A 16613-nucleotide genomic window follows, 5' to 3' on the forward strand; every position below is an offset into this window, starting at 1 on the left:
ATAGAGGAGGGATACCGTCTCCCTGTCCCCATGGGCTGTCCTGGGATTTTATATTACACGTCCTGTCTATAGAGGAGGGATACCGTCTCCCTGTCCCCATGGGCTGTCCTGTGGTTCTATATTACAGGTGATCCTGTCTATAGAGGAGGGATACCGTCTCCCTGTCCCCATGGGCTGTCCTGGGGTTCTCCACCAGTTGATGCTCCACTGTTGGCAGAAGGAGAGAGGGCAGAGACCTCACTTCAACAGCCTGGTCTCCTTCCTGGATAAACTCATTAGGAACCCCGCTAGTCTACTGACACTGGTGGACAACAGGTAAACCCTGACCCCTAACATATTACCCTTACCTTGACCCTAACCTCTGACCGTAACCCCTGACCCTTGACTCTAACCTCTGAACCTTACCCCTAACCCTTGACCCTAACCTCTGACCCTTACCCCTGACCCTTACCCATAACCTCTGACCCTGACCCCTAACATCTTACCCTGACAGCTGAGCCTAACCCTTTCCCCTAACCTCTGACCCTAACCCCTGACCTTAATTTCTTACATCTAGACGTTCCGCTAGCGGAACACCGCTCCAATATCCAATGATGGGCGTGGCGCGAATTACAAACTCCTAAAAAATCCCAAAACTTCAATTTTTCAAACATATGACTATTTTACACCATTTTAAAGACAAGACTCTCCTTTATCTAACCACATTGTCCGATTTCAAAAAGGCTTTACAACGAAAGCAAAACATTAGATTATGTCAGCAGAGTACCCAGCCAAAAATAATCACACACCCATTTTTCAAGCTAGCATATAATGTCACATAAACCCAAACCACAGCTAAATGCAGCACTAACCTTTGATAATCTTCATCAGATGACACTCCTAGGACATTATGTTATACAATACATGCATGTTTTGTTCAATCAAGTTCATATTTATATCAAAAACCAGCTTTTTACATTAGCATGTGACGTTCAGAACTAGCATTCCCACCGAAACTTCCGGTGAATTTACTAAATTACTCACGATAAACGTTCACAAAAAACATAACAATTATTTTAAGAATTATAGATACAGAACTCCTTTATGCAATCGCTGTGTCAGATTTTAAAATAGCTTTTCGGTGAAAGCACATTTTGCAATATTCTGAGTAGATAGCCCGGCCATCATGGCTAACTATTTTGACACCCACCAAGTTTGGCCCTCCCCAAACTCAGATTTACTATAAGAAAAATTGGATTACCTTTGCTGTTCTTCGTCAGAATGCACTCCCAGGACTTCTACTTTACACCCAATGTTGTTTTGGTTCCAAATAATCCATAGTTATATCCAAATAGCGGCGTTTTGTTCTTGCGTTCATGACACTATCCGAAGGGTGACGCGCCGGCGCATATCGTGACAAAAAAATTCAAAATATTCCATTACCGTACTTCGAAGCATGTCAAACGCTGTTTAAAATCTATTTTTATGCGATTTTTCTCGTAAAATAGCGATAATATTCCGACCAGGAGACGTTGTTTTCGTTCAAAGACTGAAAATGTAAAATGGACTCTTCACGTGCATGCGCACGCCCGTTTCATTGTTCTCAGATCGACCACTATCCAAATACGCTACTGTTTTTCAGCCAGGGACTGCAGAGTCATCATTCCCCGTTCTGGCGCCTTCTGAGAGCCTATGGGAGCCTTAGAAAATGTCACGTTACAGCAGAGATCCTCTGTTTTCCATAAAGAGGCTATAGAAGGCCAAGAAATGGTCAGAGAGGGCACTTCCTGTATAGAATCTTCTCAGGTTTTGGCCTGCCATATGAGTTCTGTTATACTCACAGACACCATTCAAACAGTTTTAGAAACTTTAGGGTGTTTTCTATCCAAATCAAAAGTCTAGTTAGAGGAACAGAATACAGTACATAGTCTCGTTAGAGGCACAGAATACAGTACATAGTCTAGTTAGAGGAACAGAATACAGTACATAGTCTAGATAGAGGAACAGAATACAGTACATAGTCTAGATAGAGGAACATAATACAGTACATAGTCTAGCTAGAGGAACAGAATACAGTACATAGTCTAGATAGAGGAACATAATACAGTACATAGTCTAGTTAGAGGAACAGAATACAGTACATAGTCTAGTTAGAGGAGCAGAATAGCCCAGTCATTGGTCGGCCCAGTCATTGGTCAGCTCAGTCATTGGTCAGCCCAGTCATTGGTCAGCCTAGTCACTGGTCAGCCCAGTCATTGGTCAGCCCAGTCATTGGTCAGCCTAGTCACTGGTCAGCCCAGTCACTGGTCAGCCCAGTCATTGGTCAGCTCAGTCATTGGTCGGCCCACTCATTGGTCGGCCCACTCATTGGTCGGCCCACTCATTGGTCGGCCCAGTCACTCGTCGGCCTAGTCATTGGTCGGCCCAGTCATTGGTCGGCCCAGTTATTGGTCGGCCCAGTCATTGGTCGGCCCAGTTACTGGTCGGCCCAGTCACTGGTCGGCCCAGTCACTGGTCGGCCCAGTCATTGGTCGGCCCAGTCATTGGTCGGCCCAGTCATTGGTCGGCCCAGTCATTGGTCGGCCCAGTCATTGGTCGGCCCAGTCATTGGTCAGCCCAGTCATTGGTCAGCCTAGTCATTGGTCAGCCCAGTCATTGGTCAGCTCAGTCATTGGTCAGCTCAGTCATTGGTCGGCCCAGTCATTGGTCGGCCCAGTCATTGGTCGGCCCAGTCATTGGTCAGCCCAGTCATTGGTCAGCTCAGTCATTGGTCAGCCCAGTCATTGGTCAGCCCAGTCGTTGGTCAGCCCAGTCATTGGTCAACCCAGTCATTGGTCAACCCAGTTATTGGTCAGCCCAGTCATTGGTCAGCCCAGTCATTGGTCAGCCCAGTCTCTGGTCAGCCCAGTCATTGGTCAGCTCAGTCATTGGTCAGCCCAGTCATTGGTCAGCCCAGTCGTTGGTCAGCCCAGTCATTAGTCAACCCAGTCATTGGTCAACCCAGTTATTGGTCAGCCCAGTCATTGGTCAGCCCAGTCGTTGGTCAGCCCAGTCATTGGTCAACCCAGTCATTGGTCAACCCAGTCATTGGTCAGCCCAGTCATTGGTCAGCCCAGTTATTGGTCAGCCCAGTCATTGGTCGGCCCAGTCTCTGGTCAGCCCAGTCATTGGTCAGCCCAGTCATTGGTCAGCCCAGTCATTGGTCAGCCCAGTCTCTGGTCAGCCCAGTCATTGGTCAGCCCAGTCTCTGGTCGGCCCAGTCATTGGTCGGCCCAGTCACTGGTCAGCCCAGTCATTGGTCAGCCCAGTTATTGGTCAGCCCAGTTATTGGTCAGCCCAGTCATTGGTCGGCCCAGTCTCTGGTCGGCCCAGTCTCTGGTCGGCCCAGTCTCTGGTCGGCCCAGTCATTGATCAGCCCAGTCATTGGTCAGCAAATAACCGTTCTAAATAAAACCGCGAGTTGAAAAGAGCCAGTAGTTTGTATTTCTCCACTGGGAATTAAAGGACGCTTCCCATTCGCCGTTCGTGTGCGAAGGCTGTAATGGGATCTTGAGGCAGTATAATTGTTTGAAACCTTGAAAACATTTATACTTCAGTTCAATTAATAAGGCATGTCTAGCTTCAGAGTAGCCTGGCCAATATCAATCCATAGAAACATAAAGAGGTAGTTATTATGTAAAGACTTCCTCGTGGTATAACCCAGCATTTCTCTCCTGTTCTCGTCACGGTCGTGATGAAGGACGAAACGTGACTTAACTGGCGCAACAAGCACATACACAAAACAATAGCCCACAAATGCAGGTGGGAGAAAGGGCTTCCTAAATATGATCCCCAATTAGAGGCAACGATTACCAGCTGCCTCTAATTGGGAACCAACATAGAAACCAACATAGAAACCAACATAGAAACCAACATAGAAACCAACATAGAAATAGAATGACTAGAACACCCCCCTAGTCATGCTCTGACCTAAACACCATAGACAACCAAGGGCGTGACAGTTCTATTGGTTTTCATATCAACTTTCTTTCGTTGTCCAGAAGCCAAAGGCACAATCCTAGTCATATTATCATCCATCCTAGTCATATTATCATCCATCCTAGTCATATTATCATCCATCCTAGTCATATTATCATCCATCCTAGTCATATTATCAACCCATCCTAGTCATATTATCATCCATCCTGGTCATATTATCAACCCATCCTGGTTATATTATCAACCCATCCTGGTCATATTATCAACCCATCCTGGTCATATTATCAACCCATCCTGGTTATAGTATCAACCCATCCTGGTCATATTATCAACCCATCCTGGTCATATTATCAACCTATCCTGGTCATATTATCAACCCATCCTGGTCATATTATCAACCTATCCTGGTTATAGTATCAACCCATCCTGGTCATATTATCAACCCATCCTGGTCATATTATCAACCTATCCTGGTCATATTATCAACCTATCCTGGTCATATTATCAACCCATCCTGGTCATATTATCAACCCATCCTGGTCATATTATCAACCCATCCTGGTTATAGTATCAACCCATCCTGGTCATATTATCAACCCATCCTGGTTATATTATCAACCCATCCTGGTTATATTATCAACCCATCCTGGTCATATTATCAACCCATCCTGGTTATATTATCAACCCATCCTGGTTATATTATCAACCCATCCTGGTCATATTATCAACCCATCCTGGTTATATTATCAACCCACCCTGGTCATATTATCAACCCATCCTGGTTATATTATCAACCCATCCTGGTTATATTATCAACCCATCCTGGTCATATTATCAACCCATCCTGGTTATATTATCAACCCATCCTAATCTTATTATCAACCCATCCTGGTCATATTATCAACCCATCCTGGTCATATTATCAACCCATCCTGGTTAAAAAATGTTAACCCATCCTGGTCATATTATCAACCCATCCTGGTTATATTATCAACCCATCCTGGTCATATTATCAACCCATCCTGGTCATATTATCAACCCATCCTGGTTAAAAAATGTTAACCCATCCTGGTCATATTATCAACCCATCCTGGTTATATTGTCAACCCATCCTGGTCATATTATCAACCCATCCTGGTCATATTAACAACCCATCCTGGTCATATTATCAACCCATCCTGGTCATATTATCAACCCATCCTGGTCATATTATCAACCCATCCTGGTTATATTATCAACCCATCCTGGTTATATTATCAACCCATCCTGGTTATTATCATCCCATCCTGGTCATATTATCAACCCATCCTAGTTATATTATCAACCCATCCTGGTTATTATCATCCCATCCTGGTCATATTATCAACCCATCCTGGTCATATTATCAACCCATCCTGGTCATATTATCAACCCATCCTGGTCATATTATCAACCCATCCTGGTCATATTATCAACCCATCCTGGTTATATTATCAACCCATCCTAGTTATATTATCAACCCATCCTGGTTATATTATCAACCCATCCTGGTTATATTATCAACCCATCCTGGTCATATTATCAACCCATCCTGGTCATATTATCAACCCATCCTGGTCATATTATCAACCCATCCTAGTCTTATTAACAACCCATCCTGGTTATATTATCAACCCATCCTAGTCTTATTAACAACCCATCCTGGTCATATTATCAACCCATCCTGGTCATATTATCAACCCATCCTGGTCATATTATCAACCCATCCTAATCTTATTAACAACCCATCCTGGTCATATTATCAACCCATCCTGGTCCTATTATCAACCCATCCTAGTCTTATTATCGACCCATCCTGGTTATATTATCAACCCATCCTGGTTATATTATCAACCCATCCTGGTCATATTAACAACCCATCCTGGTTATATTATCAACCCGTCCTGGTTGTATTATCAACCCATCCTGGTTATATTATGAACCCATCCTGGTTATATTGTCAACCCATCCTGGTCATATTATCAACTTATCCTGGTCATATTATCAACCCATCCTGGTCATATTATCAACCCATCCTGGTCATATTATCAACCCACCCTGGTCATAATATCAACCCATCCTGGTTATAGTATCAACCCATCCTGGTCATATTATCAACCCATCCTGGTCATATTATCAACCCATCCTAGTCTTATTATCGACCCATCCTGGTTATATTATCAACCCATCCTGGTTATATTATCAACCCATCCTGGTCATATTAACAACCCATCCTGGTTATATTATCAACCCGTCCTGGTTGTATTATCAACCCATCCTGGTTATATTATGAACCCATCCTGGTTATATTGTCAACCCATCCTGGTCATATTATCAACTTATCCTGGTCATATTATCAACCCATCCTGGTCATATTATCAACCCATCCTGGTCATATTATCAACCCACCCTGGTCATAATATCAACCCATCCTGGTTATAGTATCAACCCATCCTGGTCATATTATCAACCCATCCTGGTCATATTATCAACCCATCCTAGTCTTATTATCGACCCATCCTGGTTATATTATCAACCCATCCTGGTTATATTATGAACCCATCCTGGTTATATTGTCAACCCATCCTGGTCATATTATCAACTTATCCTGGTCATATTATCAACCCATCCTGGTCATATTATCAACCCATCCTGGTCATATTATCAACCCATCCTGGTCATATTATCAACCTATCCTGGTCATATTATCAACCCATCCTGGTTATATTATCAACCCATCCTGGTCATATTATCAACCTATCCTGGTCATATTATCAACCCACCCTGGTCATAATATCAACCCATCCTGGTTATAGTATCAACCCATCCTGGTCATATTATCAACCCATCCTGGTCATATTATCAACCCATCCTAGTCTTATTATCGACCCATCCTGGTTATATTATCAACCCATCCTGGTTATATTATGAACCCATCCTGGTTATATTGTCAACCCATCCTGGTCATATTATCAACTTATCCTGGTCATATTATCAACCCATCCTGGTCATATTATCAACCCATCCTGGTCATATTATCAACCCATCCTGGTCATATTATCAACCTATCCTGGTCATATTATCAACCCATCCTGGTTATATTATCAACCCATCCTGGTCATATTATCAACCTATCCTGGTCATATTATCAACCCACCCTGGTCATATTATCAACCCATCCTGGTTATATTAACAACCCATCCTGGTTATATTATCAACCCATCCTGGTTATATTGTCAACCCATCCTGGTTATATTGTCAACCCATCCTGGTCATATTATCAACCCATCCTGGTCATATTATCAACCCATCCTGGTCATATTATCAACCCATCCTGGTCATATTATCAACCCATCCTGGTTGTTGCTATTAGATCCATTAGTTTCTAATGGAGATTTTAATCTCTGTCACGTCTGGAATCTCTCTCGTTAGATGTGCTGTTTAGAACGATGTTTTCTCACTAATTGCATTTTGGAAAATGTTTGAAAATGACTTTTTTTTCTTAGCTGCTTCATTACAGGAGTTGATTGTTCAGTAGTAGACTGTAGTCTTTAGACTGTTAGCCCATAATCTGGGTATTTTGTTTAATCTTTCCATTAAAACTCTTAGTGAAACATGGCTGTTCCATCTATAGTATTTTCTGTTATTCACTTCATTTTACTGTTTTGGAAAAATGTATTGACCGGTTTAATGGTCGTCAGTTAGTTGGTGTTACGAACCGGCTCAGAGTTCGCAACGAAAGGGAGACAACGTGGAGACAAGGAGTATCAAAATATATATTTATTAAGGGCTACGGGTTAGCAATGAACCCTGAGACGGGATTGCTAGCAAGGCTGGAAATTCAAAACATCAAAAATCTAATAATTTCAATTTCTCAAACAATCAACTATTTTACACCATTTAAAAGATAAACATCTCCTTAATCTAACCACATTGTTCGATTTTCAAAGAGGCTTTACGGCAAAAGCATAAAGTTAGATTATGTTAGGACAGTACATAGCCACAAAAGTACAAACATCCATTTTCAATTCAAGGTCAGGCGTCACCAAAAGCACAAACCAGCTAAAATTATGCACCAACCTTTGACAATCTCCATCAGATGACACTCCTAGGACATTATGTTATACAATACATGCATTTTTTGTTCCATCAAGTTCATATTTATATCCAAAAACAGCATTTTACAGTAGCGGTGAAATTCAGATTTTTTTCTTCTCTGAACTGCTTCCGGTGAACAACGTTACAATTTTCAAAATTACTATTCGAAAACATTGGTAAATTATAATATTGTCATTCAAATAATTATAGTTTAACATTTCGTAAATGCTACTGTCTTGCCAGATTTCAAAATAACTTTACTGGGAAATCACAAGTTGCAATAAACCGGGTGCTGTGCTAAGAACAATAGGCTAGGCTATATAGGTTAGCATCATCTTGTAACCATGTAATATCAATAATACTATCGTCAATAATCCATTACCTTTGATTATCTTCATCCATTGGCACTTCCAGGAATCCCAGGTCCACAACAAATGTGGTTTCTTTTGACAAAGTTCATAATTGATGTCCAAATAACTCCAAGTTGTTCCATGTTGTTAGCGCTTCGGTGGCTACTAAAAAGTAGCGCGGGGGGGATGTGAAGTCACGGCGAAAAGTTACAAAAGTTACAAAAATAATCTATTTACGTTCGTTCAAACATGTCAAACGTTGTTTAGCATCAATCTTTAGAGCCATTTTTAACGTGAAACATCAGTAATGTTTCAACCCGACCTCTCCTATGTCTAGAAATACGTTTTTGAAAAATGTCTCGTGTCTCATGATTGCGCAGGTGCAGGCAATAATGGAAGTGACGACATCCCAGGGACGTCAACTTCCCTGCATTCTAATTTGGTCTCTGTTAATCATAGACGCTTCAAACAACTTTATAAAGATCGCTGACATCTAGTGGAAGCCGTAGGAGTTGCGAAATGAATCCTTTCTCACTGTGGTATCTAATAAACAATGACTCTAAATAGTACAGCCACAAAATTCTCATTTTTTTTAATCTATTTTTCTCAGGTTTTTGCCTGCAATATGAGTTTTGTTATACTTACAGACACCATTCAAACTGTTTTAGAAAATTCAGAGTGTTTTCTATCCGAATGTGTTAATAATATGCATATCCTAGCTTCTGAGTTGGTGTAGGAGGCAGTTAAAAATGGGCACATATTTTTTTCAAAATTCTCAATACTGCCCCCTAGCCCGTAGAGGTTAAATAAAGTAAACTAAGTAATTAACAATGGGGTGTGTGTAATCAGTAGTATAAGTGAGTGCTTGCATGCATAAATGTAATAATGCAGGGTGTTGAAGGGTGCCAAAGCAAACAACCAAAAAGCCACAACTACCACAACCAACAAAAAAACAACAACAATGTGTCTGCATGGAGAGAGTCTCCACAATGACAGTGGAAGAGGTCTCTTTATCCTGGGACACACCTGGGGGCCCAGGTCTCTTTATCCTGGGACACACCTGGGGACCCAGGTCTTTTTATCCTGGGACACACCTTGGGACCCAGGTCTCTTTATCCTGGGACACACCTGGGGACCCAGGTCTCTTTATCCTGGGACACACCTGGGGGCCCAGGTCTCTTTATCCTGGGACACACCTGGGGACCCAGGTCTCTTTATCCTGGGACACACCTGGGGGCCCAGGTCTCTTTATCCTGGGACACACCTGGGGGCCCAGGTCTCTTTATCCTGGGACACACCTGGGGACCCAGGTCTCTTTATCCTGGGACACACCTGGGGACCCAGGTCTCTTTATCCTGGGACACACCTGGGGACCCAGGTCTCTTTATCCTGGGACACACCTGGGGACCCAGGTCTCTTTATCCTGGGACACACCTGGGGACCCAGGTCTCTTTATCCTGGGACACACCTGGGGGCCCAGGTCTCTTTATCCTGGGACACACCTGGGGACCCAGGTCTCTTTATCCTGGGACACACCTGGGGACCCAGGTCTCTTTATCCTGGGACACACCTGGGGGCCCAGGTCTCTTTATCCTGGGACACACCTGGGGGCCCAGGTCTCTTTATCCTGGGACACACCTGGGGGCCCAGGTGTTTCCCATGTAGCTGACGACCCTCCCAACTCCGCCCACCAGCATCCTAATAAGGAAACAAGAACAAAGAGAGAGAGAGAATACGGCAGACAGAGTGGGAGGGTCGTCCCAGTTGGCATCATCCCTAATCTATTTTATAGTGTATGACAGTCCAGGACCCATTGTCCTGGTACTGCTTCTTCATGGACCGGTGTTGTTTTTAGAGGTGAAACGGGTCGACAAGCTTCCCCTTTGACTTGTAGAAGAAACGTGGCTTGAAGGACTATGTTTGAGAGCGATTCTCCACTGGGCTCATATCCCATTCAAGATTTCTTGTTTATAGTTTTTGATTATTATTATTTGTGTATTTTGTTTGCCGTTTTTTCTGCGCTGTTAGCAGCTAGTAACATAAGCATGTTGGCTGCCCTATTAGGAGGTATTAACACAAGCGTTTTGGCTTCACCAGCTCAGTCTCTCTCTCTCTCTCACATCTCCCTATTTACTTTCTCTCTGTAATCGACTCAGTTTCCCAGAATCACTGGAGGCCATGCCGGACTACCCTCCGTTTATCTCCATCGGTGATTGGCTGGACTCCATCAAGATGAGCCAATACAAGAACCAGTTCCTGTCAGCAGGATTCACCACCCTGGATTCTGTCTCCACCATGAGTATAGAGTGAGTAGATCAGGAGATACCGGATGCTTCACCAATAGCAGCCTGGTCTCTACATTCTGACCAGAGATGATTTATTTAGTCAATATAACTTCAATCTACTGTGTATTATTGAGTTCATCTTATTTATTTATTTTGATTTTATTTTTTACAATATAAAGCACCCCCACATACTAATGACCCTCACCAACACCCACAACATCACCCTGCTCAGCCCCTCACCAACATCACCCTGCCCCTCACCAACATCACCCTGCCCCTCACCAACATCACCCTGCCCCTCACCAACATCACCCTGCCCCTCACCAACATCACCCTGCCCCTCACCAACATCACCCAGCCCCTCACCAACATCACCCTGCCCCTCACCAACATCACCCTGCCCCTCACCAACATCACCCAGCCCCTCACCAACATCACCCTGTCCAGACCCTCACCAACATCACCCTGCCCCTCACCAACATCACCCTGCCCCTCACCAACATCACCCTGCCCCTCACCAACATCACCCAGCCCCTCACCAACATCACCCTGCCCAGCCCCTCACCAACATCACCCTGCCCCTCACCAGCATCACCCTGCCCCTCACCAACATCACCCTGCCCCTCACCAACATCACCCTGCCCCTCACCAACATCACCCTGCCCAGCCCCTCACCAACATCACCCTGCCCAGACCCTCACCAACATCACCCTGTATCCCCTCTAAACAGTTAACCTGACTCATATAGTGTCTGTATCTCCTCTAAACAGTTAACCTGACTCATATAGTGTCTGTATCCCCTCTAAACAGTTAACCTGACTCATATAGTGTCTGTATCCCCTCTAAACAGTTAACCTGACTCATATAGTGTCTGTATCTCCTCTAAACAGTTAACCTGACTCATATAGTGTCTGTATCTCCTCTAAACAGTTAACCTGACTCATATAGTGTCTGTATCCCCTCTAAACAGTTAACCTAACTCATATAGTGTCTGTATCTCCTCTAACCTAACTCATATAGTGTCTGTATCCCCTCTAAACAGTTAACCTAACTCATATAGTGTCTGTATCTCCTCTAAACAGTTAACCTGACTCATATAGTGTCTGTACCCCCTCTAAACAGTTAACCTGACTCATATAGTGTCTGTATCCCCTCTAAACAGTTAACCTGACTCATATAGTGTCTGTATCTCCTCTAAACAGTTAACCTGACTCATATAGTGTCTGTATCCTCTCTAAACAGTTAACCTGACTCATATAGTGTCTGTATCCCCTCTAAACAGTTAACCTGACTCATATAGTGTCTGTATCCCCTCTAAACAGTTAACCTGACTCATATAGTGTCTGTATTCCCTCTAAACAGTTAACCTGACTCATATAGTGTCTGTATCTCCTCTAAACAGTTAACCTGACTCATATAGTGTCTGTATCTCCTCTAAACAGTTAACCTGACTCATATAGTGTCTGTATCTCCTCTAAACAGTTAACCTGACTCATATAGTGTCTGTATCCCCTCTAAACAGTTAACCTGACTCATATAGTGTCTGTATCCCCTCTAAACAGTTAACCTAACTCATATAGTGTCTGTATCTCCTCTAAACAGTTAACCTGACTCATATAGTGTCTGTATCCCCTCTAAACAGTTAACCTGACTCATATAGTGTCTGTATCTCCTCTAAACAGTTAACCTGACTCATATAGTGTCTGTATCTCCTCTAAACAGTTAACCTGACTCATATAGTGTCTGTATCTCCTCTAAACAGTTTACCTGACTCATATAGTGTCTGTATCTCCTCTAAACAGTTAACCTGACTCATATAGTGTCTGTATCTCTTGTCCTCAGGGACATCAGGCGTATCGGTGTGTCTCTGATTGGCCACCAGAGGAGGATAGTGAGCAGCATTCAGAGTCTCCGTCTTCAGTTCCTCAACGTCCAATACAACGGATTCCACAACTAAACCAACCCCCCCCCCCCCCCCCCTAAAGAAAAAACCGTCTAGGACTGCACAGACAGACAGAGAGGCCTGGGTGTGTTCATTCGGGACGCACCAAACGGAAAGAAAACAAAACTGAAACAGAGAGCGATTACCCGAACTCGTTCAATAAGAAACGCTTGCTTCTGAACTTCTAGATATTCTCTCGGCGGACTGGTGAACTGTGTTACCCCATGGACTACTATCATGGCGTCTATCCCTGAACCAGAAGACTTGGGGATGGAAGTAGTTTCAGCCCACGTCCTAAACAGCACCCTATTTTCCTGATGGTGCAGCGTTTAGGACAGACACATGCGGTATGAAGCACACGGAGAGACAAGTGTACTGATGGATCTTCCTCTAATCAAGTGGACGGAGACCGACTGAAACGAGACTCAGTTTAGAGACCGCTACTTTAGACAAAATGGGATGATAAAATGTGTCTTATTTATTTCAGATGTTTTTGTTTCCTTGTTCATTTATCAAGCAGCAGTTCACTGGAGATTCTGACAAACTGGAATAGAAAGGACAATGCGGAGGAGATTCTGACCAACTGGAATAGAAAGGACAATGTGGAGGAGATTCTGGCCAACTGGAATAGAAAGGACAATACGGAGGAGATTCTGATCAACTGGAATAGAAAGGACAATGCGGAGGAGATTCTGGCCAACTGGAATAGAAAGGACAATGTGCAGGAGATTCTGATCAACTGGAATAGAAAGGACAATGCGGAGGAGATTCTGATCAACTGGAAGAGAAAGGACAATGTGCAGGAGATTCTGATCAACTGGAATAGAAAGGACAATGCGGAGGAGATTCTGACCAACTGGAATAGAAAGGACAATGTGCAGGAGATTCTGACCAACTGGAATAGAAAGGACAATACGGAGGAGATTCTGATCAACTGGAATAGAAAAGACAATGTGGAGGAGATTCTGGCCAACTGGAATAGAAAGGACAATGCGGAGGAGATTCTGACCAACTGGAATAGAAAGGACAATGTGCAGGAGATTCTGATCAACTGGAATAGAAAGGACAATACGGAGGAGATTCTGATCAACTGGAATAGAAAGGACAATGTGGAGGAGATTCTGATCAACTGGAATAGAAAGGACAATGTGCAGGAGATTCTGACCAACTGGAATAGAAAGGACAATGTGGAGGAGATTCTGATCAACTGGAAGAGAAAGGACAATGTGGAGGAGATTCTGACCAACTGGAATAGAAAGGACAATGTGGAGGAGATTCTGATCAACTGGAAGAGAAAGGACAATACGGAGGAGATTCTGACCAACTGGAATAGAAAGGACAATGTGGAGGAGATTCTGATCAACTGGAATAGAAAGGACAATGTGGAGGAGATTCTGATCAACTGGAAGAGAAAGGACAATGCGGAAGAGATTTTGGAGCAAAAGAGAAGACAAATGAATGTCATCTGATTTTATAAATGTATAGTCCATCATCAACCATAATATATATTAAGTATTTGTGCAAAAGTCATGTTCTGTGAAAAAGCCTTGTTTAGTTTGAATAGACATCCTTGTTTAGTTTGATTATTCAGCCTTGTTTAGTTTGAATAGACAGCCTTGTTTAGTTTGAATAGACAGCCTTGTTTAGTTTGAATAGACAGCCTTGTTTAGTTTGATTATTCAGCCTTGTTTAGTTTGAATAGACAGCCTTGTTTAGTTTGAATAGACAGCCTTGTTTAGTTTGAATAGACAGCCTTGTTTAGTTTTCATCCACAATCTATATCTTTACTCAGCAATATGCAGTCTCCTTAGCTGGCTGACTGACAAGTCTGTTTCTGCTAGGTCACGCTTCGTCACTCATTGCCCTGCCTTGTTTGGCTTGACAAGGACAAAGTAGTCAAGGGCACCAACAGATCTGGGACCAGGCTACAGCAGATCTGGGACCAGGCTACAGCAGATCTGGGACCAGGCTACAGCAGATCTGGGACCAGGCTACAGCAGATCTGGGACCAGGCTACAGCAGATCTGGGACCAGGCTACAGCAGATCTGGGACCAGGCTACAGTTTCCTCACTTTACAGAACACGAAGAAGAGTGCAGCTCAACTCCACAACAAATCACCAACCGAAAACAACCTCAAGACATGTACCATAAGAAATACTTTACTTTGACTGCAATACAATCCATAGTGCTTGAGTATCTAGAGCAGGGCTCTCCAGCCCTGTTCCTGGAGAGATACCCTCCTGGAGGTTTATAATCCAGCCCTGTTCCTGGAGAGAGACCCTCCTGTAGGTTTATAATCCAGCCCTGTTCCTGGAGAGATACCCTCCTGTAGGTTTTAACTCCAACCCTGTTCCTAGAGAGATACCCTCCTGTAGGTTTATAATCCAGCCCTGTTCCTGGAGAGATACCCTCCTGTAGGTTTTAACTCCAACCCTGAAACCTACAGGAGGGTCTCTCTCCAGGAACAGGGTTGGAGTTAAAACCTTCTGGACGGTAGCTATTCAGGAACAGGGCTGGAGAGGCCTGAATATTCTAAATTTTTCTGTCCTGTTGTTCTGGGATGGGGTACTAATGTAGGTTAATGTATTAGGGACCAAGGGCCTTTGGAAAACATGATGAAACCATGGTAGGAAATACAAAACTTTAATATTCACACTGACAGGATAAATAGACTCAGACAGATACAACACATCAATATTCACACTGACAGGATAAATAGACTCAGACAGATACATCAATATTCACACTGACAGGTTAAATAGACTCAGACAGATACAACACATCAATATTCACACTGACAGGTTAAATAGACTCAGACAGATACATCAATATTCACACTGACAGGATAAATAGACTCAGACAGATACATCAATATTCACACTGATAGGATAAATAGACTCAGACAGATACATCAATATACACACTGACAGGTTAAATAGACTCAGACAGATACATCAATATTCACACTGACAGGATAAATAGACTCAGACAGATACATCAATATTCACACTGACAGGTTAAATAGACTCAGACAGATACATCAATATACACACTGACAGGTTAAATAGACTCAGACAGATACATCAATATTCACACTGACAGGATAAATAGACTCAGACAGATACATCAATATTCACACTGACAGGTTAAATAGACTCAGACAGATACATCAATATTCACACTGACAGGATAAATAGACTCAGACAGATACATCAATATTCACACTGACAGGTTAAATAGACTCAGACAGATACATCAATATTCACACTGACAGGATAAATAGACTCAGACAGATACATCAATATTCACACTGACAGGATAAATAGACTCAGACAGATACAACAATATTCACACTGACAGGATAGACTCAGACAACACACTTGACTAGGGTGAATGATAAGAATGTTCTCTTTCTCTCTTCCCCCTCCCACGCAAGCGCACACACACACACACACACACACACACACACACCAATCATCGTCCTCATTCATCGCTGTCGCTGGACAGATCCCCACATATTATCCTGACATTGAGAGCTCTCATGGAGTGGATCTGTGCAACAGGTGCTCAGGACGTTTTGGAGGGGGGGGGGCACACTTCCTGTCCACTCACTTCCTCCCTCCCATCTCAGCAATGCACTCTGGGATCTGTAGTAGCATACATATACACATTACGAATGCTTTTTTTTTTTCTTCCTCCTTACAATTTTCAAATGTATTTTTGTATAATTTATTAAGGGACATTGTACGCCCTTACTGGTGATCAATAAAAGCCTTGCAGGCTGGGTGTTTGTAAAAAATTAAATAAAAAGTACGCTCTACTGGGGGGTGTTGTTGTTATATAGTATTGCTATCATTTGGACTCAACTATTAAAATATTCTTGCTATTGGTGTGATTTAGTCATTTTATGGTAAAATAAAAAATGGTCTGTCATCATTGGTCCCGTGTGGCTCAGTTGGTAG

The 16613-nt window shown here is 43.1% G+C and overlaps 2 protein-coding genes and 1 long non-coding RNA gene across 3 annotated transcripts in view; all 3 read left to right on the forward strand.

Annotated features, from left to right (window-relative positions):
• LOC115183906 (ephrin type-A receptor 6-like) overlaps nucleotides 1-12665 on the forward strand; it is a 109854-nt gene extending 97189 nt beyond the window's left edge. Inside the window, exons 14-16 of the mRNA XM_029744881.1 lie at nucleotides 5-315; nucleotides 10580-10729; nucleotides 12551-12665. Coding sequence (XP_029600741.1) covers nucleotides 5-315; nucleotides 10580-10729; nucleotides 12551-12665 — 576 coding nt within the window. The remainder of the gene's footprint in view (nucleotides 1-4; nucleotides 316-10579; nucleotides 10730-12550) is intronic.
• A 29-nt stretch (nucleotides 12666-12694) lies between these two features.
• On the forward strand, nucleotides 12695-14613 carry LOC115183905 (bifunctional endo-1,4-beta-xylanase XylA-like). Its single transcript, XM_029744879.1, has 2 exons — nucleotides 12695-14129; nucleotides 14492-14613. The coding sequence occupies exon 1, from the start codon at nucleotides 13118-13120 to the stop codon at nucleotides 14117-14119; it is 1002 nt and encodes a 333-aa protein (XP_029600739.1). The 5' UTR covers nucleotides 12695-13117; the 3' UTR covers nucleotides 14120-14129; nucleotides 14492-14613.
• A 538-nt stretch (nucleotides 14614-15151) lies between these two features.
• Nucleotides 15152-16537, forward strand: LOC115183900 (uncharacterized). The gene is made up of 2 exons (XR_003874121.1): nucleotides 15152-15404; nucleotides 15496-16537. It is a non-coding gene; the product is annotated as an uncharacterized LOC115183900 (long non-coding RNA).
• Nucleotides 16538-16613: the final 76 nt, after the last annotated feature.

Source organism: Salmo trutta, unplaced genomic scaffold (assembly GCF_901001165.1).
Source record: "Salmo trutta unplaced genomic scaffold, fSalTru1.1, whole genome shotgun sequence".
NCBI lineage: Eukaryota > Metazoa > Chordata > Actinopteri > Salmoniformes > Salmonidae > Salmo > Salmo trutta.